Source organism: Neodiprion fabricii, chromosome 2, assembly GCF_021155785.1.
Source record: "Neodiprion fabricii isolate iyNeoFabr1 chromosome 2, iyNeoFabr1.1, whole genome shotgun sequence".
NCBI classification, from domain to species: Eukaryota; Metazoa; Arthropoda; class Insecta; order Hymenoptera; family Diprionidae; genus Neodiprion; species Neodiprion fabricii.
Window position 1 is genome coordinate 1,526,003 of NC_060240.1, and position 27,052 is coordinate 1,553,054.

The 27,052-nt window shown below is 38.7% G+C and overlaps 1 protein-coding gene across 5 annotated transcripts in view; it reads left to right on the forward strand.

Annotated features, from left to right (window-relative positions):
* Positions 1 to 25,871, forward strand: part of LOC124175280 (protein bric-a-brac 2-like) — a 127,155-nt gene extending 101,284 nt beyond the window's left edge. The window contains exons 2-6 of one of the 5 annotated variants that reach the window (XM_046555347.1): positions 7,661 to 7,718; positions 15,586 to 15,766; positions 17,171 to 17,262; positions 17,856 to 18,095; positions 18,602 to 25,871. In XM_046555347.1, coding sequence (XP_046411303.1) covers positions 7,661 to 7,718; positions 15,586 to 15,766; positions 17,171 to 17,262; positions 17,856 to 18,095; positions 18,602 to 19,044 — 1,014 coding nt within the window. In that variant the 3' untranslated portion in view covers positions 19,045 to 25,871. Of the gene's footprint in view, positions 1 to 7,660; positions 7,719 to 9,924; positions 14,555 to 15,585; positions 15,767 to 17,170; positions 17,263 to 17,855; positions 18,096 to 18,601 lie in introns of those variants that run through there. The other 4 variants (XM_046555349.1, XM_046555348.1, XM_046555350.1 and 1 more) reach the window with 4 other exon arrangements.
* Positions 25,872 to 27,052: the final 1,181 nt, after the last annotated feature.

Genomic DNA, 27,052 nt, shown 5'->3' on the forward strand with positions numbered 1-27,052 from the left:
AACACCGCCGCGGGGGCGTTAATTGTCACGCGAGACACGCACCGCGTCGACGAGTGAGGTCCGACGTCGTCGTGAGGCGCTTGGAAAAAGGAGAAAATCAAAAAGGGAAGAGGGAAAATGTCCCGACCGGCAAACCGCACGTTGACATTAAACACGCGCCCTCGACTCCGACGATTAATTATTTCTATTGGAAGATAATTATGTACCTACCAATGGTGGTTATCTTATTAACTTCAGACTTGGCTGCTTACACGACGACTCGGGGAGTAACTGATGATTCCTCAAGCAATTGACGCGATTATCATTGCAATCAACGAATGACGTGGCGTCGAGATGACTTGCCTGCCATTTTCACTGTTTTACTACGTTTTCTTTTTTTTTTTTTTCTTGTTATTGTAACGTAGAAACGACCGTGCGTGAAACCGTTTCGACGATCAAAAGCACAGAAAGTTCTGCCAAGTATCGCGTACCGCAAGGTGAACTTCTTGATCAAAGCTTACCTGGAGCGAATGGGGGTTTATAATCGTTGGTAGAGAGGATTAGATTTTAATTAACATCTGTTATACACGTCGGTGAAATTCGCAATTGCTACGTAGTTATACCCGCAATGCTATTTGATGGAGGAGGATCCCGGTTGATTTGGAATGCAGGAACCGTGGTCGATGCTAGTAGCCGAGTTATATCCGGGATTGATTGATATTAGTTGGGCATAGAGGAGAATTTTTATGCCTTATTGCTCGGCTTCGCTCACGCCACTCGGGTATACCTCAATATCTGCATCGTGTATCCGTCGTGTATCTCTATTCGTTATTGCACGAACGCGGGATAAATGGCTCGGTAATTGAATTCATCGCGCTCGACGTGATGCACTCCGATCAATCTTTCCACCCTCTGCCGTTCCTACGGCATCCAGACAAAGTTACGGGATAACTCCGGCTGCGTATTAAAAAAACACCCAGTTTGCAGTTCTCCTCGTTCGAGCTGACAACGTCTTGCTGGCTCATTCGAAGAAACGTGCGAGTATCGATATAAAAGGTGTAATAATAGCCGACTGGTATCCCTGATTGCGGATCGTTGATCGGTGCTAGTCTGGGACAAGGAAAGAGGCCTGATTCCAGGACGGCGATCATGAAATCCGATAGCGTCTCGTCGGTGTGTAGCTAGTTTGCTGTCTACTTCCGGTCACCGAGCTAGACTCCGGGTCGCTGGATCACACGGAGCGGGGATCATAAAATAAAATCATAAAACTCCCGAGCTATTTAAAATCTTTCCGATGGGATTACCGTTCCACCGTCTCGAGGCCGGGAGATCGGCTCCGGGATACGGTTATTCTTTCTTTTTTCCTTTTTTTTTTTTATTACTCTATTTCTATTATGGATATATGTTTTATTGCCGTTTGGAACCTATCGCGTTATATTTTTATCCGGATTGTGACGTCTTTGATTCGTTTTCGCTTCTGAAGGAGGCAAACGGTGAAGGTAACAGTCCCGTGGGTTAGTTTATATTTATACTTCTTCTGTCTAGGTTGATTTGTTAGAATTCACTCTGTACCAACAGGCTGTTCACGAAAGAACACATTATTACATAATAACGGTTCCAGGCATGACTGCATCCACCAAAGACTACAGCTATGACCAGTCTTTACGATACGTTCGAATCATGTTTTGTTGAAGTTTTCGAAAGGTCGATAAAAATCATTTCTCATCTGGAGCGCGGCGATGATAAGCCTGCAGAGGCGCGGGAAGTGTTGTCCGTAGTCTCGGCGAGGGTTGGATACGCGGATGTGTTGGGTGGGCGCTAAGAGGGGAGAAGATACGATGCATACATGATTCATGTTGCTAATGGAAATGAGCTTTCCTTCACTTCACTAGCCAAGACAGAAGCGGCACCCTGAATTAAATATGCCAGAGCCTCGACCGGCTACTATTAACTGCCTTCAAATTACTCGCCACCGCTGAAACGCAGAGCGGTATGAATTTTTCACCAGTGTGTTAGTGTTTGTTGGCGTTTCCTTACCTCTGGTTAAACTTACCCCCGCCCCTTGCCTCGTACAACCACACGGATATACATATGCATACACATTTCGCACGTGTGAAAGAAAACCGGCACCGTATATGTTATGTATAACTAGGTGCTCTGGACTTTGTTCATATTCTGCCTCTCTTTCTTTTCATTTCGCTCCTCATAACCACTCTTGTGCAACCTCGATCTGCCATACTTGGGTATATTTCAGTACCCGCACAGGGTTCGCTTGTTTCCTTAGCCATTATTGTACCTTACGGATACAGTCCAACAACAAGTACAGTACCGCAGTACTGCTCCTTGACGTTTTTTGGTGTTTTTGTTTTTTTTTTTTCAAGTAGAATGTGAAACATTCGTTCCGTCACAGTACTTTTATTCGTTTCTCCATTGAAACGAGCCGGCGGCTGGATAGTACCCTGCCAAATATCTTCTCCCCAATGTTTTTTCATGCAGTCTGGCGTCAAACCGTGCGGGAGGCCGCACAAAGAATTATTCAACACTCCTGGAGCAGCAGCGGCCGGGAGTGCAGCGCTCTGGCAAACTGTTGGAGCATTTTCAAGCTGGACACTGAAATGCATATCGTACGGTTGAATTTTTCATTGACTCGTGTCATTCCGGAGCAACTGCATACTTACTCAGAATATACAGGCTGAGACCGCATCCAACGCTCTGGGGCGAAAGAGTGCTCTCTTCTCACCCTAGTACCATTATAAAGCAAGCGCGTTGGTCAGAGAAACGCGCTATTTTTTCCTCGATGCAAAATGTGCCGAGATTTTTCACCTATGGTCTCGCGGTCACAGTTTAATGTTTTCAACGTGTCTTTTTTGCGTTCCTGAGGGTACAATTAGTGGAAAAAGAGTCCCGCAAAACGATTTCGAGACGAAAAGTTTTCGAGCTCTGAAAATTTGCCCGATTTTGAAAAATGATTCAATTGATTCTTTGATGCACGATTCTGACGTAATTTTGCGAGAGGAATCGATTGGGCGCAGTCCCAATACGCTGCGAGCAACAGATCAAAAGTGACAGCCAAAAAACCAGAAGCTGTGTTTTTGACATTTTTCAGCAGGTGCTTTTTCCTTCGTAATTTCTCTCCTGTTGATCCCACGCTCTTTTCGCTGCGTTTTCTGAGTTCCTGGGGGTCCAATTGGTCAGAAAAGGGTCATACAAATCGAATCGGAGACTAAAAGTTTTTCACCCAAAAAAACAGCAAGGCTAACCCCTTTGCATTTTTGGCGAAAATTTTGGCGATTTTGAAAAGTGCTCGAATAAATTCTTTCATGCGCTTTTCCGACGTAATTTTGCGAGAGAAATCGATTGGGCGCAGTCCCAATACGCTGCGATCAACGCATCAAAAGTTACAGCCAAAAAACGAAAACCAGTGATTTCGACATTTTTCAGCAGGTGCTTTTTCCTTCGTAACTTCTCTCCTGTTGATCCCACGCTGTTTTCGCTGCGTTTTCTGAGTTCCTGGGGGTCCAATTGGTCAGAAAAGGGTCATACAAATCGAATCGGAGACTAAAAGTTTTTCGCCCAAAAAAACAGCAAGGCTAACCCCTTTGCATTTTTGGCGAAAATTTTGGCGATTTTGAAAAGTGCTGAAATAAATTCTTTCACGCGCTATTCCGACCTAATTTTACGAGAGAAATCGATTGGGCGCAGTCCCAATACGCTGCGAGCAACGGATCAAAAGTTACAGCCAAAAAACCAGAAGCTGTGTTTTTGACATTTTTCAGCAGGTGCTTTTTCCTTCGTAATTTCTCTCCTGTTGATCCCACGCTCTTTTCGCTGCGTTTTCTGAGTTCCTGGGGGTCCAATTGGTCAGAAAAGGGTCATACAAATCGAATCGGAGACTAAAAGTTTTTCACCCAAAAAAACAGCAAGGCTAACCCCTTTGCATTTTTGGCGAAAATTTTGGCGATTTTGAAAAGTGCTCGAATAAATTCTTTCATGCGCTTTTCCGACGTAATTTTGCGAGAGAAATCGATTGGGCGCAGTCCCAATACGCTGCGATCAACGCATCAAAAGTTACAGCCAAAAAACGAAAACCAGTGATTTCGACATTTTTCAGCAGGTGCTTTTTCCTTCGTAACTTCTCTCCTGTTGATCCCACGCTGTTTTCGCTGCGTTTTCTGAGTTCCTGGGGGTCCAATTGGTCAGAAAAGGGTCATACAAATCGAATCGGAGACTAAAAGTTTTTCGCCCAAAAAAACAGCAAGGCTAACCCCTTTGCATTTTTGGCGAAAATTTTGGCGATTTTGAAAAGTGCTGAAATAAATTCTTTCACGCGCTATTCCGACCTAATTTTACGAGAGAAATCGATTGGGCGCAGTCCCAATACGCTGCGAGCAACGGATCAAAAGTTACAGCCAAAAAACCAGAAGCTGTGTTTTTGACATTTTTCAGCAGGTGCTTTTTCCTTCGTAATTTCTCTCCTGTTGATCCCACGCTCTTTTCGCTGCGTTTTATGAATTCCTGGGAGTCTAATTAGTCAGGTAAGGGTCACACGAATCGATTCTGAGACAAAATATTTTTCAACTAAAAATAAAATTAAGACTAACCCCTTTAAATTTTTTCAGTCTAAATTTGGCTGATTTTGAATAATGGTTAATTAATTTTTTGATTTACTATGTAGACGTAATTTTGCGAGAGGAATCAATTGCATGCAGTGCGAATTCGCTGCGAGTAACGTATCAACAGCTACAGCCAAAAAACCCGGAATCCTCTTGGTATTCGTCGGCTGTTTGTCTACTACTGTTGTACATGTCTAGTTTGCATGTTTGAGCATCCGCTCAGACTCCGCAAATCGCACAAACAGCAAGGTCCACCTTATAAATTACGGACCAAAAATGACCTCCGAAATATATGATATTGGCGACAGGGTCCCGAAAATGTGTGAAAGAAGAATCACAAAGTTATAGCTTAAAGATTCAGTTTATTCAATATGACTTAATTCTAGTACAAGTGTTTGTGTGTCAGTATGTAATAATTTTACAAGTTAACAAATACAGCTTAAGTAAAAGACAAAGAGGAATGCAAAAATATGATTAAACATCACGTACAGAGTATAAATCTAGTTATTACATGAGGAAATAGGTGTGCAGTATACGTTGTCTTAAGCAAAATATGAAGAGCATTATATCAGATTGTGATTACCATAGTTTTAATGTACACCTAAAGCTTCATTCTGCGTACACACGCAACATAACTTTGGTAGGATAAGATATACGATAAGTAATATTGTATTGTCTTTATTTTATGTAACCTGTATTGTGATGAATAAAAAATCAATTTCAACTGTATTTTCATTGTATTTCTTAAACTGTTGGTCGTTTGCTGTCCTGGATCTCTTTCGCTCTCCTGAGAGTCCAATTTGTTGGAAAAGGGTCATTCAAATCGATTCTGAGACGAAAGATTTTTCGGTCGAAAAATAAGGAACGCCCCTTTGGATTTTTGGCCAAATTTCGGACGATTTTAAATAATGCTGGAATCAGTTCTTTGATACATTATATAGACGTAAGTCAGCGAGAGGAATCCATGGCGCACAATCTGAAGTCGCTGCGAGTAATGTATCAAAAGTTACAGCCAAGAAACGAAAGATTTCCTCCGTAGTTCCGTCGCTGTTGGTCCTACGCTATTTTTAATGCGTTTTCTACATACCTGGGAGTCCAATAAGTCAAGAAATAGTCATTTAAACCGATTCTGGGACAAAAGTTTTTTTGCTCAAAAAAAAAGTAAGGCTCACCCGTTTGCATTTTTGGCGAAAATTTTCGCGATTTTGAAAATTGCTGAAATCAATTCTTTGAGTCATTATTCTGACGTATTTTTGCGAGAGAAATCAATTGAGCGCAGTCCGAACACACTGCGAGCAACGGATCAAAAGTTACAGCCAAAAAACCAAAAGCTGTGTTTTTGACATTTTTCAGCTGGTGCTATTTCCTTCGTAATTTCTCTCCTGTTGATCCCACGTTTTTTTCGCTGCGTTTTCTGAGTTCCTGGGGGTCCAATGAGCCAGAAAAGGGTCATACAAATCGAATTAGAGACTAAAAATTTTCTGCTCTGAAAATGAAGAAAAAAGTAAGGCTAACCCCTTTGCATTTTTGGTGAAAATTTTCGCGATTTTGAAAAGTGCTAGAATCAATTCATTGTAGCACTGTTCCGACGTAATTTTGCGAGAGGAATCGAATGGTTGCAGTTTAAATCGGTTGCGAGCATCGTATCAAGAGTTACAGCCGAAAATGAAAGATTTCCTTTATAGTTCCTCTGCTGTTGGTTCTACACTCTTTTTGATATCTTCTTCGCATCCTCGAGGATCCAACTGTTGGAAAGAGAGTCTATCGAAACGATTCGGAGACGAAAAGTTTTTCAAGTCAAGCCAAAGAAGAATCGATCATCTCGTTATATAGTCATCATCGAGAAGATTTATTAAAGTGTGGACTGAAGTTAATGTCGAGCTTTCGCCTACAGCCAATCCATACGATTATGGTGAGACAAGAATAGAAAGAGTGTAAAGCATCCTACCAATGCGCTAATATCTCGTAGTAAACGCGGTAATACCGTGAGACCAACTTTCATAATATGTGAAAGCTTACCAGACGAAGGGGTTGAAAACTGTCGAAAGTGGAAGACACACGCAAAGTTGCCTCATTTCAAAAGTTTTCTCCGGTATATTTCTCCGCTTCTACAGCTGTCTGCCCATTTTTTTATTTTTTTCTCCTTTCGTTAGGGGATTTTTTGGCGCCTCTCGCACCCCCGACGACCGAGCAATCGGCGCCCACTGCAGACTTGTGTGACTTTCGAAATTAATTTCCCGCTTGCAATATCCCCTTTTTCCACTTTTCCCGAACTCTACAGTGCTTGGCCACGTATCTTTCTGTGTTGCCGTGCGAACCGATGGGACTTGACGTGTAGACGTCTGTAATAAAGCGGGTAAAACATTCACCGCCGTCTTATTCGCTGTCATTATTTCCTCTGCACTGGGATTAGGCACGGGAAAAACAGCATCGATGTCGCGCATGATTCTTGGACTTCCCTCACAGCTCGCTGCTTTACCCACAGAGAATGAAAGTTTTATCGTAAAAATATATCGGCAAACCAGCGGCTGTATTATGTGGCAAAACGAAGCTCATCCTACAATTTGGATGGAACCTTCTCCTCGGCTCTGCGAACGGCACTTGATACCGCGATATTATGTCGGCGTGTTACAGCGCGGCGTGCGTGTCAAAGCTGTGTGGGTGTGTATGTTCAATAAATTATTTACCTACATACGTGATGTGATGCACCGTCATTGTTGAGCCCAAGAACATCGGTCACACATGGTATGCACATGCATACATCCGTTTTATCGGCGTTATACGGTCAGGTTACACGTACTGTCATTTCCGACCCGACTACCTTCTAGGGTAGAAAAGAAAAAAGCACAAGCCATTAGTTTGATGACGGTGATCATCGCCTGCGACCCTTAAATTTGATAATCTAAACTGCGGTCAATCGACGCCAAAAAGTATGAAATTGCGTCAGAACTTTGAAGCATTACACGAAAGGATGCTCGATGATGAATAAGAAAGTACTTACAATTAGTAACGGTAAGAGGAACAAAGTCGAGTGACTAATACGAGTGTACTTTTTTTCTCTGTTTCAGGCCAAGTTGTTGGAGTCATCCCACGCTTGGCTCGGTGCCTCCACCTCCAGTATAGCCGGTGAGTTTTTCAAAAGATGTATAGAATAAAGTGAAGTGGGCGACTGCCACACCAGTCACCAGATATTACAGAGTCCAATTTCCATCGAGCAGGATAAGATTCCTCTTCGGGTCATTTTCTCCGCAACATCCTTCCACGTTCGAGTCCTTTTCCGTGAAAAAGGACTGTTGTATTCCTTGGCATCACGGCCATTTACCGCAGAATATTGTTATTTCGATTTTCACCCTTACTTGTCAAACTCCCGCACACGCGATACGAAAAATCCTAAAGCATGAGCGGCGTTTGTGTGTCAGCATGAGGTCAAGTGCTCTTATGCGTGTGGCGCAATATAGTGTATGCGAAATCCATCGAAATGCATTCCCGGTTACACGCGCGCACACACGGACGTTAAGCGGGATCAAAACTCATAACTCATCTCAGCAAAGAAACCAACAGCCAGCCAGACTTCCCCGGACAAATTGAAACCAGCTTTAATAAATCGTAGCAACAACGCCTCGAGACAAATCTGCCAAACATATCTGACCTAGATATAATTTACTCGGTATTTATGGATAGAACACACTAGTGTACGGATACCTGGAGATCGAATCGAATAATTTACATACGCCGCGTATTTTGCCAGCAATATTGATAATGCCGATGACGCCGATAATGATGACAATATCAATGTTAATATTTAATTGTAATTACCTACGGTGCTATTTTCTCCAGTTTCTACTCGCATTTCGCACAGACGCGCCGGATACACGCGACACTCGAAACCATGCAGTATCACAAACCCGTTTATTTACCTACACATAATTACACAGTCGATTGATTGACTGATATGATTCGCTCGCAATATATGTATTTTTATATAATATACATATCAGGGTGCTGCTTAAAAATTTTGCTTGTGTATTTCGATCGGTTTCAGATAATTTAAAAGTTTTTTTTCTAGTTGTTTCAGATTTTTGTCTCAATTCTAACTCGTGCCCCGAAGAGGGTGGATTCCATTCAACCCTTTCAAGGGCAAGTCAAATCTACCGAACGGATTTACATGAAATTTGGTATCGGGGGGGTTTCTTGGGTGGCTGATAACGAATCTAAACTCGAAATTACAAAATTCAGAATGGTGGATCCAATATGACAATACCAAGTGACTTTTGGAGTTTGGGTCCACCATATTGGATCCGCGACCTAGATTTTCAAATTTTTAATTTAGATTCATCAACAGCGAACCAAAACAAACTGTTTTATCAAATTTGATTTAAATCCGTTGGGTAGATTTGACGTACCCCTTAAAGGGTTGAACGGAGCAATCCAGCCCTAAGGAGCACGGATTAGAGTTGAGATAAAAATCTGAAAAAATGAGGGAATTATTTTTGAACTATCTGAAACCGATTTGGAGGGTGTGCCGGTCGAAATTTCTAAGGTCCACCCTGATATCTATATATATTTGAAATATATAAATATATTTACGTATGGAACATCATGCGAAGGGGAATTACAGCAGTGCAATATTGCGTATCTGTAATCCGACGGTGCGTGAGACCGGGGTGGGCGCCTGTTGAACAAACCGCGTAGCCACTCTTTCCTCCCTCCCTCTCTTTCTCTCTTCCACGTGCAGAACACGAAATGCTCTGCAAGAGAGCGCCGAGTTGGCGACGATAAGCGGCAAAGCCTCCTCCTCCTCCTCCTCCTCCTCCTCCTCCTCCTCCTCCTCCTCCTCCTCCTCCTCCTTCTCCTCCTCCTCCACCTCCTCCACCTCCGCCTTCTTATCCTACCTCTCCTTTTACTCTTCTTCCCGGCAACAATTTCCGGGTGGGTCGGTCAGACCGGCCTCAGCCTCGACCGGGAATGGGACAAGGTCAACGTCAAGGTGTTGCATGGGCGGTGAATAGACGATGACAGGAGTCGCGGGAGCTAATCCGAGGCGATCGACAGGTGCGAGGCTTCGAGGCTTCCTTTCCTTTCCTTCACTTTCCATTCCTTCCTTTGACCGTGATGCATGCCTGCAGGCCGGAGGAGGAGGCGGCGACGACGGCGACGACGTCACGCGACATCGAGGCCCCGCCCTGGTACGGACGTTGGTGAAAAATCGTCGATGACGAGAAATCGATTACCTCTCACGAGGCAAAACCGCCGTCCCGTCACATGTATGCTTTCGATTTTTTATTTTTTTTTTTTTTCTTCGAGAAAAAAAAATCCCTCTGCTGATTTTTAGCTGACTACTCGACGCTTCTGAAGCTGAAGGCACCGACGTGGACGCGGCTCGACCTCCAGGAGGCGATCGAGGCCGTCGTCACCCAGAAGATGCGGTTCACCCAGGCCTCGACCAAGTACGGCATACCCAAGGGAACACTATACGACAACATACTCGGCAAGTCGAAACGCATGATGGTCCTCGAGGATGTCGGGCTGAACACGTCCGAGGAATCGGCCGTCCTCGAATTCTGCTGCGACATCAGCATCAGCCCCTATAATCGGAGGACGAAAAAGTCCCTCAACGCCGTTCTCATCTACGTTCAGAGGCTCAGGCGGAAACGAGATCCCGGTTTTATGTTCACCGGTCTCACCGGGTTCCGGTGGTGGTGGGCATTCTGCAAAAAGCACTCCATCGTTTCCCTCTACTTCAATGACGAGAACGATAACGAGTGACGAGGTCGCGGTCCTCCTTATCTTTTTCCTCTTTTCACCTGTTGCCCGATGTTAATCCACTCCTATGGACGCTTCCGTTCTTTGATTTTTCACAGACAACGCTGGGTTGAGTACACCCTCTCACCATCAGGGAGGTTGGTTGGTCGAAAATTGGCACTTTCCGTTTATTTCATCTCTAGATAGTCGTACCTTGAGTATTCGTCAAATTACTCTATTCGTATTTAAGCTACGAGGTTCTCTTCAAAAGTACAAAAAATAGGTAATACTGAGAGTATAAATTAAATCTTATATATTATCGATCTTTCGGTTACAATCGCTTTAAGATCGTTAAAAATTACACAAGATTTGTTTCATTTCACTCTACGATAGGCTAATGTTATTGACGAGTTTTTAAAAACATCGTAATGTATAAGTTTTATAGGAATATAATAATTTGATGAATACTCAACGTACGACTATCTCGCAATAAAATTAGTAAAAAGTGTCGATTTTCTACGAACCAACTTCCTTGATCATGGGAAGCGTGAAATTCCCACAGTTATTTTCCGAAGAAGGAACGTGTTCCGTAAATCGATGGATTCTACGTAATCACAATTGGGGATCGCGAAACCGACGCGGTGTGCAGTCTAGTCTTATTGTCCCTCGTCGTCCCCCGTGTATATAATAATAATATTAATAATACTAATAATAATAATAATAATAATAATAATAATAAACGAATCTAACAACATTCCGGCCAAAATAATTATAACGCGTGTGCCTTAGACGCGTGATTCGCGAGACTCGATATCGCAGGTGATATGTAACGTAGTTTCTAAAACAATGTCATTTTAATTCTACAAGATTGTCTCTTTCGGACGTTCGTTAAACTCGTCTTCCAGCGAATATGATAATTAATATAATGTATTATTTATACGTTACGATACTTTTATGAGCAAAGAATAAGACATTGTATATAAATTATACCTGGATAGACGAATACACATGTATTACTCATTCCATTCGCGTTTATAGACGCAGAATAAAACAAAAAATTATTCCATTCCATTCCAGCGCCGTCGGTACGTATATAAAGTATGATATTAATAATATACGTGCGGGTTGCGTGCGCGCGTGCCTGTCAAATATTAAATTGTAAATAATATTATACATTTTATTAGATGCTATATATTATAGAATTTATATGTATACCCCGTTACGTATTCATATGCATATGGTTGATTAATTAATTACTCAAATAATATAATACCTAGGCGTACAAGTTGTACTAAGTTAAGGTTTTCTACATTCGTTAAGTTATTAAGCAGCGCCGAAAACACAGGGTATAACGGGCTGCATGACACGACGAACGAATATATATATATATATACGCAGGGATAAAAGACGTTGCATTATTATTGCATTGCATGTATAGCATTGTGTGTGCGTGTGTGTGTGTACACACACGTATTTACGCAGGCGCACTATAAATTTAACAACGTTACCTCGCGTTTACCGCTCTTCGCATAAAGGTACAACCCGCACAGTTGTAAGGGAGAAACAGCCCCCACACGTCACGCTAACGTTTTACTATACCGTATATTAAAAATTCAATTCTGCTCACGCACACGCCGATCCCGTATGCACGTGTATCCCAAGGCGCCAAGGAATAAAAACGGGGCACCAATACATATATATATATTCGTACACAAGCGCGATACGCGTAATTACATATTTCAGGGGGTTAGTCAACGCTGGTCTGCCCCCCCCCCCCCCCCTTCACCCCCAACGCGCAGTTACATATCTAACGACGTCGGCTATCTGGCCGCCATTTTGATTTTCGATGCTGAAATACGGGGACTTTTATCAATGTTCGGAACAACCGTGCACCTACGGTAGTCGATCAAATTCAACCGACTTGTGCCAAAAAGCTTTCTCGCTTTACCCACAATCTGGCTAGACTCCGCTCCGAACGTATTCGCGGATGAAAACTATCGAAATCTATCGCCGAACGCGTGTCCGCCATGGATTTTTGGTCACTCATTTTGTCGCGCGTACCGCTTACAACAAACGTTTGTTCCTAGAATTTAGAATAAATTCTGATCCGTTGTCAGATAACCAACGGCCGTTTACGATATACTAGATTTCAAATTATTCATCCATCCTGTTACGTGATCGTTAAAATAATTTTTCATTTTACGTACAGACGCGAAACGGTATCAGAATTTTTAAATATATTTATACGAACGCTGCCGCTTACGCTCTCGCATATCAAACACTTGCCATTTTATACCGTTAATATCGTTATAACTTGACACATTTTCGCATTAAGATTTGCTCGCAATTATTATCACCGCACGTCTCCGTGTATTTAATTCTTTCGTTAACTTCCTTTTTCCGTTTCACTCTTCTCGCGACTCGATTGTCACCGTTGCTCCTTCGCAACGACTGTGTGTTCACCTCACAACCTGTCACTTAATTGATTTATCTTCTCTACACACGCACACGCATCTAATTCGACCTACGTCGCTGTCGAATTAGAAGTACGGGTAGGTACGTACACGCGGCAATTTTTCAGGCTGCTTCTTCTCCTTCCTCGTCATTAATAACACTTGTTGCAACAGCCGTGATGATGATGAGTTTGCGTTACAATATTTCTACATTCATTTGCCAGTATACAGCCGCGATCTCACTCCCTTACATCATTACCGTTATATTCCTTTTACTTTATTCTTTTCTTTTCTCTTAGTATAATAATTACCTACTGCCACGTGGCTCGTTCAATTTTATTGTTGATATTATATTGTTATTTATGATCCTCTGACGCGCGCTAAGGCCATTAGTTTCTTCGTGTTATTTTCTTCATTGTGTTTTTTTTTTTTTTTTTATATCTTCTAAACCTTTTTTTCTTTTTCATTTTTTGTTTAAGTATAATTAGGAAATTGTCTTCTTTATAAGCAAGATAGTCTAATGAGAAATTAAAACGATCGGAAACATGAGAATAGCTCCGTTTTATGTTTGCAGTGTTGGCGTGTCAACCCAACACTCCTAACTTTTCGTCGGTATTAATTCGTACCGACAACCTGTACGTTTCAATTCGTTTTAGGTATTCGTTATTGTACATATAAATAAGTCGTTTTAACCTCGTTACCACGTGCACATATATATGTATGTATATATATATATATATATGTGACCTCCGAACCCCGCATCGTCTCACGTTCAATTCTAAAGCGTTATCGAAACATCGACAACGATTCACAGGCAATCGGAAACTTTGCTCAAAATAACGGATCAAATGCGGTACACTGACGGTTTTGAACTTTGGGAGACGGTGAGTTTTTCGAAATTGTAAATTTGCATAAAAAAATTGTGCCTTAAACCGTTGAGACGTTTCTGGGTATCGCTAATTAATCGATTCAAAGTATCCGCAATTTGATCCAATTATATTTAACCTATCAATAATAATAATGATAGCGATAATGGTGATAATAATGATAATTGTTATGAATTTATTATACAATATATGTGCCGTTTATAAAAGTTATTAAACGAAGCTGGTGGCGGAGACCGGAGCTTCAAATTTTTAGGATCAAATTTTGAACGTCTGATTATGTAATACGAATAAATTGAAATGCGTTGATTGAATTAAGTATAGATGTGTTATTTCTCGCACAGTCAAGAAAGAAGAAATCTCTCGAGACCCTATTTTAAGACTATGCTATACGTATATTGTAAACACAACGTATTATTTTAGAAGTAGAAAAGCTGTCGTGACAATTGGCGTCGTCGTGCTCAAAAGTCAACGCAACACAAGTCAGTAGAAAATAGTCGATATTAGTGATTGGTTAACCGATTAATAAATCAATCCTAGGATCGGTTCATTTGTAGTACATATATACATGTATATATCTATGTATATGTGGCCGTATCCGATAAAATTTATACAGTTTGTAAAATTTCTTTCTTCTTTCTCTGTCATTTTTTAATGTATAATAATGACGGTGATAATTATAATAACAATAATAATAAAAACGACAATAATAACACGAGTAATATTTTTATACTATGTAAATTGTCGCGTGATATAATGAATTCGAAAAACAACGAAAATAAAAACAGAAGAAATGCCTCGAGTTCTTATAATGCAAATAACGATGAAAAAAATTGTTTATAAAAAGTAAATTGTATACTTGAAAAAGAATTTTTCCCCTGTGTTTAATTTGTTTTCATTCTTTTTTCTTCTTATTTCTCTTAAATATCACGAACGCGATTACAATGACGTTGATGATTCTTTGTTATAAAATCAAGACGACTACACACGCTATATATATATATATATATATATAATATAGGTATATGTATATTGGTATATAACACGTACCGTATAGCTGCAACGATTGTATTGTAGAACTTGGAACAATACAATTGAGGTGTTAATAAACATTCCTCAACGCTGCGGCACATATTTTTCATTTCTTGTGCAATTATCGATGTACGTACGGTATATTTGTTTATCAATTTTATAATATCAAACCCTATTGTGGAAGTCGTATTCTTTCGTACTCGAGAAGCTCGCGCGTTCTCCCTCTTCCTTCTTCCTCTTTTCGCTCTCTGAAATCGCTGAGAAAAAGGTGTTGAAATATTTTAAAACTGAAGAACAACAAACGTGAAAGAAAAAGGAATGTACGAGACAAATAGAAAGGAAGAAAGAAAGAAAGAAAGAAACCTTTATCGTGTTGTCAGTACAATTGAACCGTCACTTGCATCATCCGTACCTTCGCTTTGTACCTACCTGCTGCATTTGCGATACCCTCGTTTTCAATGTATCGTATCTTCCATCCATCTCTGCAGTAAATTATATGTACCTCGATATTTTCACTATCCGTACAGCTATCTCAATTGTTGCCTGAACAGAGTACCGACTCGAAAGTTTTTGAATTAAAAGGTTCTTTTTCTACAAAAATAGGAAATTTGAAGATAAAAGACGACAAGAATTGAATGATTGAACAACGTTTTACCGATTTACAGAAGTGAAATTCCTCTTTACCTGTCTGCGTCGATCTACGATGTATCTCACGAATTTTCAAAGAGCTGATAAATAAACAACGAAGAAGGCATAAAACGAATTCAATTAATGCTTTAAAAAAAAAAAAAATAAATAAAAAAAAAACAACGAACACGCCTGATAACGATCTCGAAACGTCCACTCACAGTTTTTCTCTCCTTTTTCGGGGGGGTGTTACAGCAGACAGCTACCAGTACCAGCTTCAATCGATGTGGCAGAAGTGCTGGAACACGAATCAGAGTCTGGTCCACAATCTTCGGTTCAGAGAACGCGGACCCCTCAAGTCCTGGAGGCCAGAGACGATGGCCGAGGCCATTTTCAGCGTCCTCAAGGAGGGCCTCTCGCTGAGCCAGGCGGCAAGGTCAGTCCTTCACACACTTGGTACCTAAGCTTTTCGATCCTTCGCCTGGAGGTGAAAAGACTCCCCCCTCTGCGATCCTTAGCGATTAATTGCACTGAATATTTCATTCCACCTACCCGAGGATCGTCACGTCACCCCTTCCCGTTGCTCCTGCACGGTTTCCAGTGAAAATTTCAAGCTCGGGTGGCAAATTTACACTCCTAGAAGTGTCATCAATAAATCTGCGCACCCTCTTGTATACCGTCCTATCTCATCCTGCAGCTTTTCCACGTTTCCTTTTTGTAATATCGTACTCCTTTATGTATTTTTCTTCTCTTCGAGTTGTCACTCGATTTTCCTGCCGCTATTCGTTCGCTTGTATACGATGTTGAACGTGCTTTCGAACGGACGGGTCTTTGTTTTAAATAATTTAGCCCATCTGGCACGGAACTCTTTTTTTCTCTTTCTTCCTTTTCTTTATTTTACCTTTTATTCTTCCGTCATCCTCTTTTTCTTCTTCTTCTTCTTCTTCTTCTTCCTCTTCTGCCTTTCTTTTCTCCAGCTGCCGTCAGCTTCTCTCACTCTCCCTCTCCCTCTCCCTCTCTCTTTCTCTCTCTTCTCTTTCTCTATCGTTAGTTTAATGCATTGCCCGTCCCGTGATTGATGCCTCCGTTACCATCCGAAATTAAAGCTATAACGTTATCCCCGCACTTATAGCTGTATCGCATGCTCTATGCTAATACCAGCTGCTTCCACACACCGTCTGTACGTGAATGTTCAATCTCAGCATACGTATATCTATGTATATACGCGATGATAAACATATTCTTTTTACCTCATTTTTTCCTTCTCTTTTTCATTATCCTCGTCTCTTTCTAAAGATAAATCGTTGTATACGTAGATTGTTTTTACCTAACGCCGGAGTTGTATACTTGTTAGTAAGATCCATCGTATTTTCGTCTTCCGTTACTATGTCTGTGTGTAGTATATAATGCAAAGCGACTATGTAAAAATTTGTATAGAGCGAACGAATATTATATATACAGAGACAATAATTATACAAAGCTCCTGCACACGTCTCTACAGTTCCTTGAAACAGTTATGTATAGACGCATACATACGCGTGTGAATGTTTTTTCTTCCAACGCAATCTTCCACCGTCAACGATTTATCAACGATTTGAAACGGTGACCATATTTGTGTGTGGACTATGACCGCGGAGCAAATTGTAAAACGATCCTTTTTTCACCTCCATCTCAATCAGGTGGTGAAGAATTAACGAACCTATAGCTGTGGCTTGATTGATTTTTAGATATCAGAGTCCGTGCCCAAATTTTGAACGATCGTTTGCCTTGATTTATTCATAAGGTACAGCGATCCTCGATATCGTGTATTAACCCGAGATGCTCGTTTCTCTGTTCACAGAAAATACGACATCCCGTATCCGACGTTCGTCCTCTATGCGAACCGCGTTCACAACATGTTGGGACCGAGCGCGGACGGCGGAGCCGGTGAGTGTTAGTTGCCATTTTTTATTTACTACCCTCCCAAATTTAACCCCGCTCTACATAGAAAGTTACCGAACCTAAAGTGAAAGTCGAAAGGCAGCGTTATACTCAAAGCTGTCAGACAGGCAACCGAAGCTACCTTTAAGTTCCTACGTATTGAAATGTGTCTTCGGTTGCCTACTGCTTGTTTTAAACGAGAAATTTTACAGAACATTCCCGGTATATCTACTAGACGAGCAAACTTAAACTTGGTCTCACGGAATCAAACGAAATTGTTTAAACTAATCACTAAAATACGTGACGTTGAACCTTCCGAATTGATGAACCTAGATAACTTCTTCGTTCGAGTATAATACTGCAGTCTTGTATTCAAACACACGTTTCCTTCAACAATAAAAAGATGAGTTGCCTTACTGTCTCTAATTTGGTTCCGGAGTGATGGAATGTCATAGATCGTAGTAGGTTTTTGTCAACCCATGCCAACTGTCCCCGGCGATCGGCGGGGGGTTCGCGACATCTTCCTGGGTGGATTCCCAAGGGATGGAGCGATCCTGTGCCGCCCCTGGCGCCGCGGTAACATTCGCCCTTTCCTTTTGCCGTAGATCTCCGACCCAAGGGCCGCGGGAGGCCTCAGCGCATTCTTCTCGGCGTTTGGCCGGACGAGCACATAAGAGGAGTGATTAGAGCCGTCGTCTTCCGCGATGGACAGTCTGCCCACATCGTCAAGGAGGAGCCAACCACGTTGTACCCGAGCCTCGCCAGCTACGCCGCGTGCAACGGTCCCGAGGGTGCCGTCAGCCCTGGAGCTGCAGTTTCCGCTGCCGTGGCCGCCGTTGCCCAAGGTGAGTACGAGAAATGGAGAAAAGAGGAAGAAAGTTTATCGGGCGTACGTGCGTGAAACTGTGTGTAAGGTTTTTCTGTGAGATTGTGGCGATAACGCAGCCACTCGAATCGCCCGCGGATAGGCAACCCCGCATACGCGGTGACGGGCGTGCTACGGGTTGCCTGTCCGCAGGTGTTTCGACACGTCGTCTTTGAACAGAACATGACACGAAGGGAAACCAAAGAATAATAGAAATCTAGCCCAAGGTGCGTACGAGAAAAAGAGAACACAGGAAGGAAGTTTACCGTGCGTACATACGTGAAATTTTCTATGAAGTTATTCTGTTGGATTATGGCGATAACGGGCACTCGAGTCGCCCGCGGATAGGCAACACCGCATACGCGGTGACGGACGTGCTTCGGGTTGCCTGCCCGCAGGTGTTTCGATATATCTTCTTTGAACAAAATGCAAAAGAATAATAGAAATCTAGCTAACTTGTTTTTGAATCGTGATTTCCTGTTTCAGGTTTGCGTCACCAGGTTTGCAGTATGGTGGCAGCGGCTCATTCCCAACAGCACGACATGATCGGCACCAACCTGTCGTCGAATTTGTCGACCAACATTCAGGCAGCGCTGCAAGCACAGCATCAGAATAATGGCAACTCACCGCTTAACCTCGGATTGGCGAGTCCGGGTTCCGGACCGCCGGAAAGTCCGATGGAGAGCCCGCTGGCGAGTCCGTTGGGTCCGCTAATGGACCCGGGACATATCCCAGGCAGCGTCGAGGTCGGAATTGGGGTCAGCGGGATGACGTACAAGCCGACTCGCAGTTTCGTTAGTCCAAGACCGGAGAACCTCTTCCAGGAGGATATCGCGGACCTGGTGAAGAGTCCCCACCACACCTTGAAGGACAAGGACAAAATACCGGTGAAACTGGAGCCTCTCCAGGCAGATTCTAGGTGCGAATAGCAGCCGGGTGTGGAGATCTAATCCTCCAAGTCATCTGCGCCCCAAAATAACTGTTTTCCGGTCGCGTTGAGTTCCTTCCCGCGTTCTGGAGCCTTGAGTTTGACTGGATCTCATTCTGTGCACATGTAGAAACGACAGCTAGCTGCTACTGGGAGTAGAGTATTTATATGGCATAGAGTCACGCACAGTTATGCGAGGTTCCTGTATATAAATTGTTTTTTCCCAGTTTGGAGAAGCGGCGAAAACGGAAAGAAAAAGAGGGGATAAATAAAAGTACATACATAGATGTATCTCGGAGAAAAAAAAAAAAATCAATTATTGAGTAAATACATGTATGCGTAGTAAAGATTGTCAAATGGTAGTGTGACGAAAATTACTCTTCGAAATTTGAACATTGTGTCAAGGCTAGTTTTACGCCTGTTGACAGAAAACAAAACGTATAATGTGTATAACAAATGCGAATAATTTTTGTAATTATTGTAATGTAGAAAGAAGAGAAAAGAAAAGGGAAAAAAAAATTTTAAACTCAACATTCGATGCGTTTATACAACCCGGACAACTCTCTCACTAAATTGCCTTCTGTAATGTAGAGGTGTGCAGCAGCATCCCCACGTGTATAAGATTATTCGATAAAATTGAATTATACATATATACATACATATAATATTATATATTATGATTATTATGATAACGATAAAAATAATAACCACAATAATTACATAGTTATTATTATAATAGCTTTAGTAATAACGATAATAATAATAATAACAATAATAATAATAATAATAGTAATAATGAACGATTAAGATTACTGGTACCCATTAAAATGATAAATGCGCAGCGCATGAAATAAATTATAGCAGTATATAAAACTGATGTAATAAACGAGGAAGTAAAGGAAAAAATATTTAAAAGAACACACAATGTTATTGTCCCGTAATTCCGTTGATAACATAAAATAAGATTAGATTCTATACACGCATATAAATATAATTACAAAATACGAACAATATGTAGGAAAAAAGCAGACGAGAAAAGAAGAAAAAGTAAAAAAAAAAAAAGGAAATTAAAACAATGCACAACAGAATCAGAACGTGAAAGACTTGATATCAAAACGCGTTGTTCGAGGCACAAGGCTCTGGATACGTACAATAAAATGTTTTTCTTTCTTTTTGTTTTGCTACACCAAACGCGCAAATATAAGAGCGATACATAAACATAAGTCACTGCAAGAAACGATTGATTGTTATTTGATTTTTGAACAGAAAGATTTATTAGAAAAAATCTATACGATTTACTTCTACATCTACGATTTTTATTTTACTCTTTCATTTACTTGTTATTCGGTTCTTTTTTTCACATCCCTGCTGTCAACAAAAACGTACCAAATATCATTTTCATTGGTCGCTAGTTTAGGCCGTCTTCAATCTTTAACAGCAATCATTTCGATTGGATAAGAAAAATAAGCAATACGATTTGACAACTGTATGTGAAGATTGATCGTACAACGGAAAAGCCGAAAATAATTGAACAAATAAACTCGTTGACGTAAAATCAAAACAAGGTAAAATATGCCATGGAAAAGTTGTACCACAAAGAAAACTGCGTGTAAAATTATTCGCGCGCCATCTCGAGGTGTATTACATAATGTACAAAATAAATCGTATAAACATACAATTGAATAATTGATGACGATAATAATAACCTCGGAATTAACGCGCGCGTTGGTTAAATAAGGAGAAATTTTTGTCGTCGAAAAAAGTGACGTATTATTGATGAGAAAGTATCCTTGTCGGTGAGTTAATCAATTTTCTTTTCTGGTTCCCGGTTTGCCGGTATCAATATCCTTGCATGTATATAAAATAAGAAAAAAAAAAAAACAAAAAAAAAAAATAGCGTATATAGGCGAAGGTTAAAATTTATTAAGGTACGTAAGGGGCGGAGGCTATAACTGCGGAATATGTAATCTTGCCACGAACAATAGTATTACCTATACATATATAATATAGTAGGGCTTAAAATTCGATTTTTCCCTGCCTGCAGCCTTTACAGCGTATTTTATCATAACTTATCGCTACACACACAAACACAAGCATACAAGCTGTTACATCATTCAGCGAAGTTCCAGCTTGCGGTACTGTATGCGCATATTATACGAGGTCAAGTAGTAATACGCTATATTTCCTAAGATATAATTAAAATCCGTAAAATGAAAAAAAAAATTTTAAAAACTACAAAATGTTTATGTACATATACGTATACATTATACACAGCGCTGCGCACGATCAACGACATTTTTCAACACAACGTACCGTACACAGTCACACACCGCTGGGTAGAGTGTAAAAAAAATCAGAATAGCATCCACAAAAGAACGGCCACAAAGAAAACGGCAGTCTTCGTTTTGTCAAAGTCTCACCCCTGCCGCGGTATTAAAATTTATTTTCAATTAGTACCGTAACGAATTATTTCGTTAATCAAACCGATCTTTCGTTTTTTTTTTTTTTGATATCACGAAGAAAAAAAGAGAATGTAGGATTCGGTGAAAAGTGTTGACGGTTAAAAAAATTCTCGTTCTTAGTTCCAATATTGTTTGACAATGAGAAATGCACCCTTACTTGAAATGAGTAAATTTTATATTACGGGGTGAGTCGGAAAAAGAAAAAGATATTCGAAAAAGCGAAACGGTCTTCTAGGAACGGTAAAATTATAGAAACGACGAAAAATGTCAAAAATTAACACAGTTGAATAAAACTGTACGATCGAAGTAATGCTAGGCTGCATCAGCTATTTATATACACACATACAAAATATATAAGTTATTATTATTATTATTATTATTGTTGTTGTTGTTGTTGTTGTTCTTGTTGTTATTATCTACATGTAATAATAACGCCAAATGTATAATAGGTAATATAATTTTCAACACGCCCACTGCACATACTCAAGGTATATTTAAACGTAAAACTGATGATCCGTGCATGTCGGATCGGTTTTCGTGGCTTTCGGAAGTTAGAATTAAACCAAATTCGAAGATTCATTATAGGCAGCTAGCTACTATACCAACTATCTTCTGTACGCAATACACATTTATACCCGACAATTTGTGTTGGGATACCGTGCATCTTGATAATTGTTACGTTTACCAATATAATAATAATAATAATAAATAAAATAAGTGATAAATGATACATAGACCCCGTACCCTAAGTATACATATTATACCTATAGTCGTGCTGTCCATACGTGTCGTCGTGCCGTACAGTAAAAACGAAGTGAAAGAGAAAAAAAAAAAAAAAAAAAAAACACACAAAAACAATTAAAACCACAAAAAAAAGAAACAAACAAAAAAATAAAAAAATAAAAAAAAAAAAAAAATAAACAAAAAACAGTATATCTAGTATATTACGGATACATGTGGATAATTAACGTGTAATAGGTTTAGCCCGCAACAAAGAGATACGGTGAGGCGGTGAAAGGGAGGAAGAGAGAGAGAGACAGAGAGAGAGGTAGAAAAGAGAGAGACGGCGTGAATCAAGTGAATAATGAATCACGGACATTATAATTTAATTCAATGAGATGATATTCGTGCGAAAAGACACAGCGAGACATAGCTTGCGGTTGCGAAACTATAATTTCCGCGAATCGCATATACATATACGCACACGCAATATAAATATATATATATATATATATATATGATAATTATAACTGTGTTACTTTATTCTGCAGAGGTTAGCGATTTTATTTTCAGTGCGATTATTATTATTATTATTATTATTGTTATTGTTATTATTGTAATCTTGTTTTCTCTCTTTTCACAGTACATGGTACGATTATTATTCTCTTGTGAACTTTCTAGTCACTCGACGACAAAAGCCTCTTCTTCGTAATAATATAATACATTTTCGCGGCGAATGTATTGCGAGGAAGAGACTCATTCAAAGCGATGTAGTGTATATTGTGTAACAAGGGCGGAAAATTAAAAATTTTTACCACCGGTGTGAAATTTTCGGTACGAGTCGTAGGCTCGCAAATACAGGCGGGCAAAAATGACGCGACGCCCTTCGTACGACACCATATTTTTTTTTTGCAACACGTGTATGGATTCAGCGTGTTTTTTTTTCTTGCCAAAAGTCCGGGATCAAATCGCATTGATCAGTGAATTGAAACGTGTGTGTAATAAGGAAATTAATAATTTTCGTGAAAAATAATAACTCGATTGAATTAAAAAAGTTCTTCGAAGCTTTTCAAGGGTCCTACTAATGTAAAAAAAAAATCCTTGGGGAAATCAAGAAATATAATTGTCAACCGTTTACCGAGTTGGCGTGGAATGCCCCATATATATATATATACATAATTAATATATATATATATATTTTTTTTTCTTTCGCCCGCTGTTGATTGTTATTGATTATTATGACCGCCGGTCGGTAAAAAAGGGCTACATTCGTCCCGGATCTTAAGTAAAAAGAGAGAAACAAAAAAAAAAAACCGCGGAAATCGTGCACGTGTTGCAAAATAATTATCGTTCGCGACTCTTCTAAGCTATAAAGTGAAATATGAAAATTGGGCAGCTATCTCTGATTTTTGATTAGAAAAAAAAAAAAAAAGAAAGTATATTCTTGCTATACGAATAAGAAAAAGAAAATTAAGGGAGATGAAGAAGAAGGAAAAGACACATGTGATATAATTAGGATTCTGAAATTTCAAATTTGCAGAATTATATGCGTGATTGTATATATATATATATATGTATTGTTTTTCTGTTTTTTTAATAGTCTTCGTATTACAAGAGTGTACTTTTTGCCGATAAAATCAAGAAACACGAAGTGAAATGAAAAAGGTAATTTAGCTAATCAGTTGCGCCGAAACGTCTGTAAGTGATTGTTTTTGTGACTGTTGAGACGAATAGTTTTGAAGAGGAATTGTCGTGAAAATTCTTCACTGTGTTGAACATATATTATTATAAATAAGTATAAGACCGGCGACTGTGTACAAAAAAAAAAAAACAAAAAAAAAATAAGAAACGTCTACTTTAATTTTCATCGTTCCTTATTATCGTTTTCATATTGTAACAAAAAAAAGGAAGGTAAGAAAAAAAACGAAAGAAAGAACAGAGAAAATATCGGCGACACTTTTACCTTACTGTTTATTAAATATAAATAATATGATTATTATCACTATTGCAAACACACGCATATATATATATATATATAAAGATATGTATCTAAACGCAATTAACATTTATGGTAAACTTGTAAAATAATAATAACGCCTTCCTGCCGTATATTTGGGGTATGCCAAGAGAGAATTTATACGTGAAATTATTTGAAATTAATTTATAACCGAGAGATGGGAAAGTATTTGAATAACGATAAAAATAATAAAATATTAATAATAATAATAATAATCATCATCATCATCGTCGTCGTCGTCGTCGTCGTCGTAAACGGTGAAGAGAGAAGGTTCTTACATTATACGGGGATAATGTAAAGAAATTATGCATCAGTTGTATTATAAATGCATTGATATAGGTACACGATATTATGTGGAATTAAATATTACCGACAAACCTGTAAAAATCAAGCCGCGTGGCTATTTTATGCATCGATATATAAATATTATATATCTGTAAACATGTGTGAAATATTTCTATACTTGAATATTTTGATTTTCCCGCGGTTTGTGATACTCGAAAGCACATGCAAAAAGATCTGCGAACCCGGGCTGGTTTTCGATATTTCTTTCTTGTCTTTTCAAAAGTTAACGTCTGACTTTTGTAACGAAAGTCTTTGCCAAGTGTTGACACTTTTTTCTCGTTATCAACGCGAACCATTAACAATTTTCAGTCAGCAAAATTATTAAATTATAAGTCTGTAAAACTCGACTTAACGTGATTGATTTGCCGCGATATTTCAAACGAAATTCCAAAATAATGTTGACAATTTTTATTTATTTATTTATATATTTTTTTTTTTTTTATTTATTAAAGTGGCCTTCGTGAAAAAAATAATTAGAAGATACTGTTTTTGCTTGACTCGAATTAATAAGAGAGAAGAAAAACTGTTTGGGTGCAATGATCGTGGAAGAGTTTAGGCAAAATTAACTAAAGAAACTAAATTATAAAGAAAATGAGAGAAAAGTTTTGTTATTTAGGAATTAACGAAAATTGTGGTTTCATCGTGTGAAAATTTTTTGTCACAAGTCGAAAGTATATATGTATATATATACACACACACACGCACGTACACGCATATATGAATAGGTATATTATACGTTGGATTTGATTACATAATGTGAGTTAATAAAATTTCGGTGGCGAGACGACGCGTCTAATTGAAAACAAATTTAATGTGAGATAAATAGGAAGGAAGAGGAAAAATAAATTTTTAGAAAATTATTCTTGATACAAAACGTTTTTGTGCAAAAATTAAATTGAGCCGGGGAGGGGAAAATGATGAATAAACTCGGAGGTGGAACAAAAATTAAGAATTAAATTAGCGGTATTTGGAAGAAGAGAAATTTAATCAAGAAGGCGAGAAAATAAACAGTGAGATTCTAGGACTGTCTTTTGGGAGTTGAGTAAAAAATGAATTATCCAACCACAAAAAAAAAAAAAAAAAAAAAGTATATATACACATATATTATATGATTACCTGTATTTAAATTAAAAATATCGATCTCTAGAAACAAAATTTTTACATTTAGGCTTAAATGTGTTCAAAAGTTGGAGAAAAATGAAATAAAAAAAAAAAAGAAAAAAAACATAGAATACTTACCAAATCGTGAAAAAAGCGTTGTAAATTTATTGCGAGGATTTAAATTAGAAAAAGAGAGGTTTAAGCAAAGATGCGAGTTGATTAGAAGGAAAGAAAAAGAAAAATGGAAAAAAACAAACAAACAAACAATTAAATTGTGAGAAATTAAATTATTAGCAAATATTGTGTATAAAGAGTAGTAAGTGCCTTCCAGAAAATTTAAGGAAAAAAAATGTGAGATAAAAATTCCCTAGATCGACCACTTGTGTAACAAAAAGTCATAAAATAAATTTAGAAACGCAACAAGAGAAAAAAAAAAAAAAAAAAAAAGAAGAGAAAAATTTTAACATCTTGTGTAGGTAATTAAGAATTTTCAAAATTCGCTTAAACCGAGAAGAAAATGAAAAGAAAAACAGTGAGATCGTTTCTTTTTTCCTAATTTCTCGTAAGCTAGAAATATACGTGTGATCGTATTAGTATATTTTCATGATGTGTTTTATTTTTATATTTTTTGTTTTTTTTTTATTTTTTTTCATATATTTCGTGTCACGACGAAAATTCTTGAAACGTGACGAAAGATTAACGAATGAAACGATTTATAGGTACGCTGAACGATTATACGTGTAAAATTAATCTTAAAATACAACTGCTGCGTGCAATCGTGTAATGCGTATTATCGTTGAAACAAAAAAAAAAAAAAAGAAAAAAACAATTTAAAAGATACATGAAAGAAAAAAAAAAAAAAACACATTGCAAAAATATACATTTGCTGTCGCGAAACGGTTCGTACGGTTTTAATGAAATTGTATACAAATCTCGAAGAACGCTCGACACAAATTCGTCAATCTCAGTTATTAATTTTTATCGTTTTTAATATACATTGTAATCGATAAAAGTGTAACAGAAAGTAAAAAAAAAAGAAAAGAAATAAAATAAAATAAAGAAAAAAAAATCGGTTATACCCTGAATGGCACGTTTCTTCTTATTTTTACTTACATTCGCGGTTCCGTGTAACAAGACTATAAGATATAAACAGAAATAAACTCTCTCAAAATTTAGTTTAAACTTTGTCATAATAATAACAACAATAATAATATTAATAGGTATTGTATAACGTAACTGTGAACAAATTCCCTAACTTTATACATATATCATATTTATATATATATATATATTATATACATATATATATATATATATATATAAAAATGTGTATAAAAATATATAAATAATATTATGCATATGTA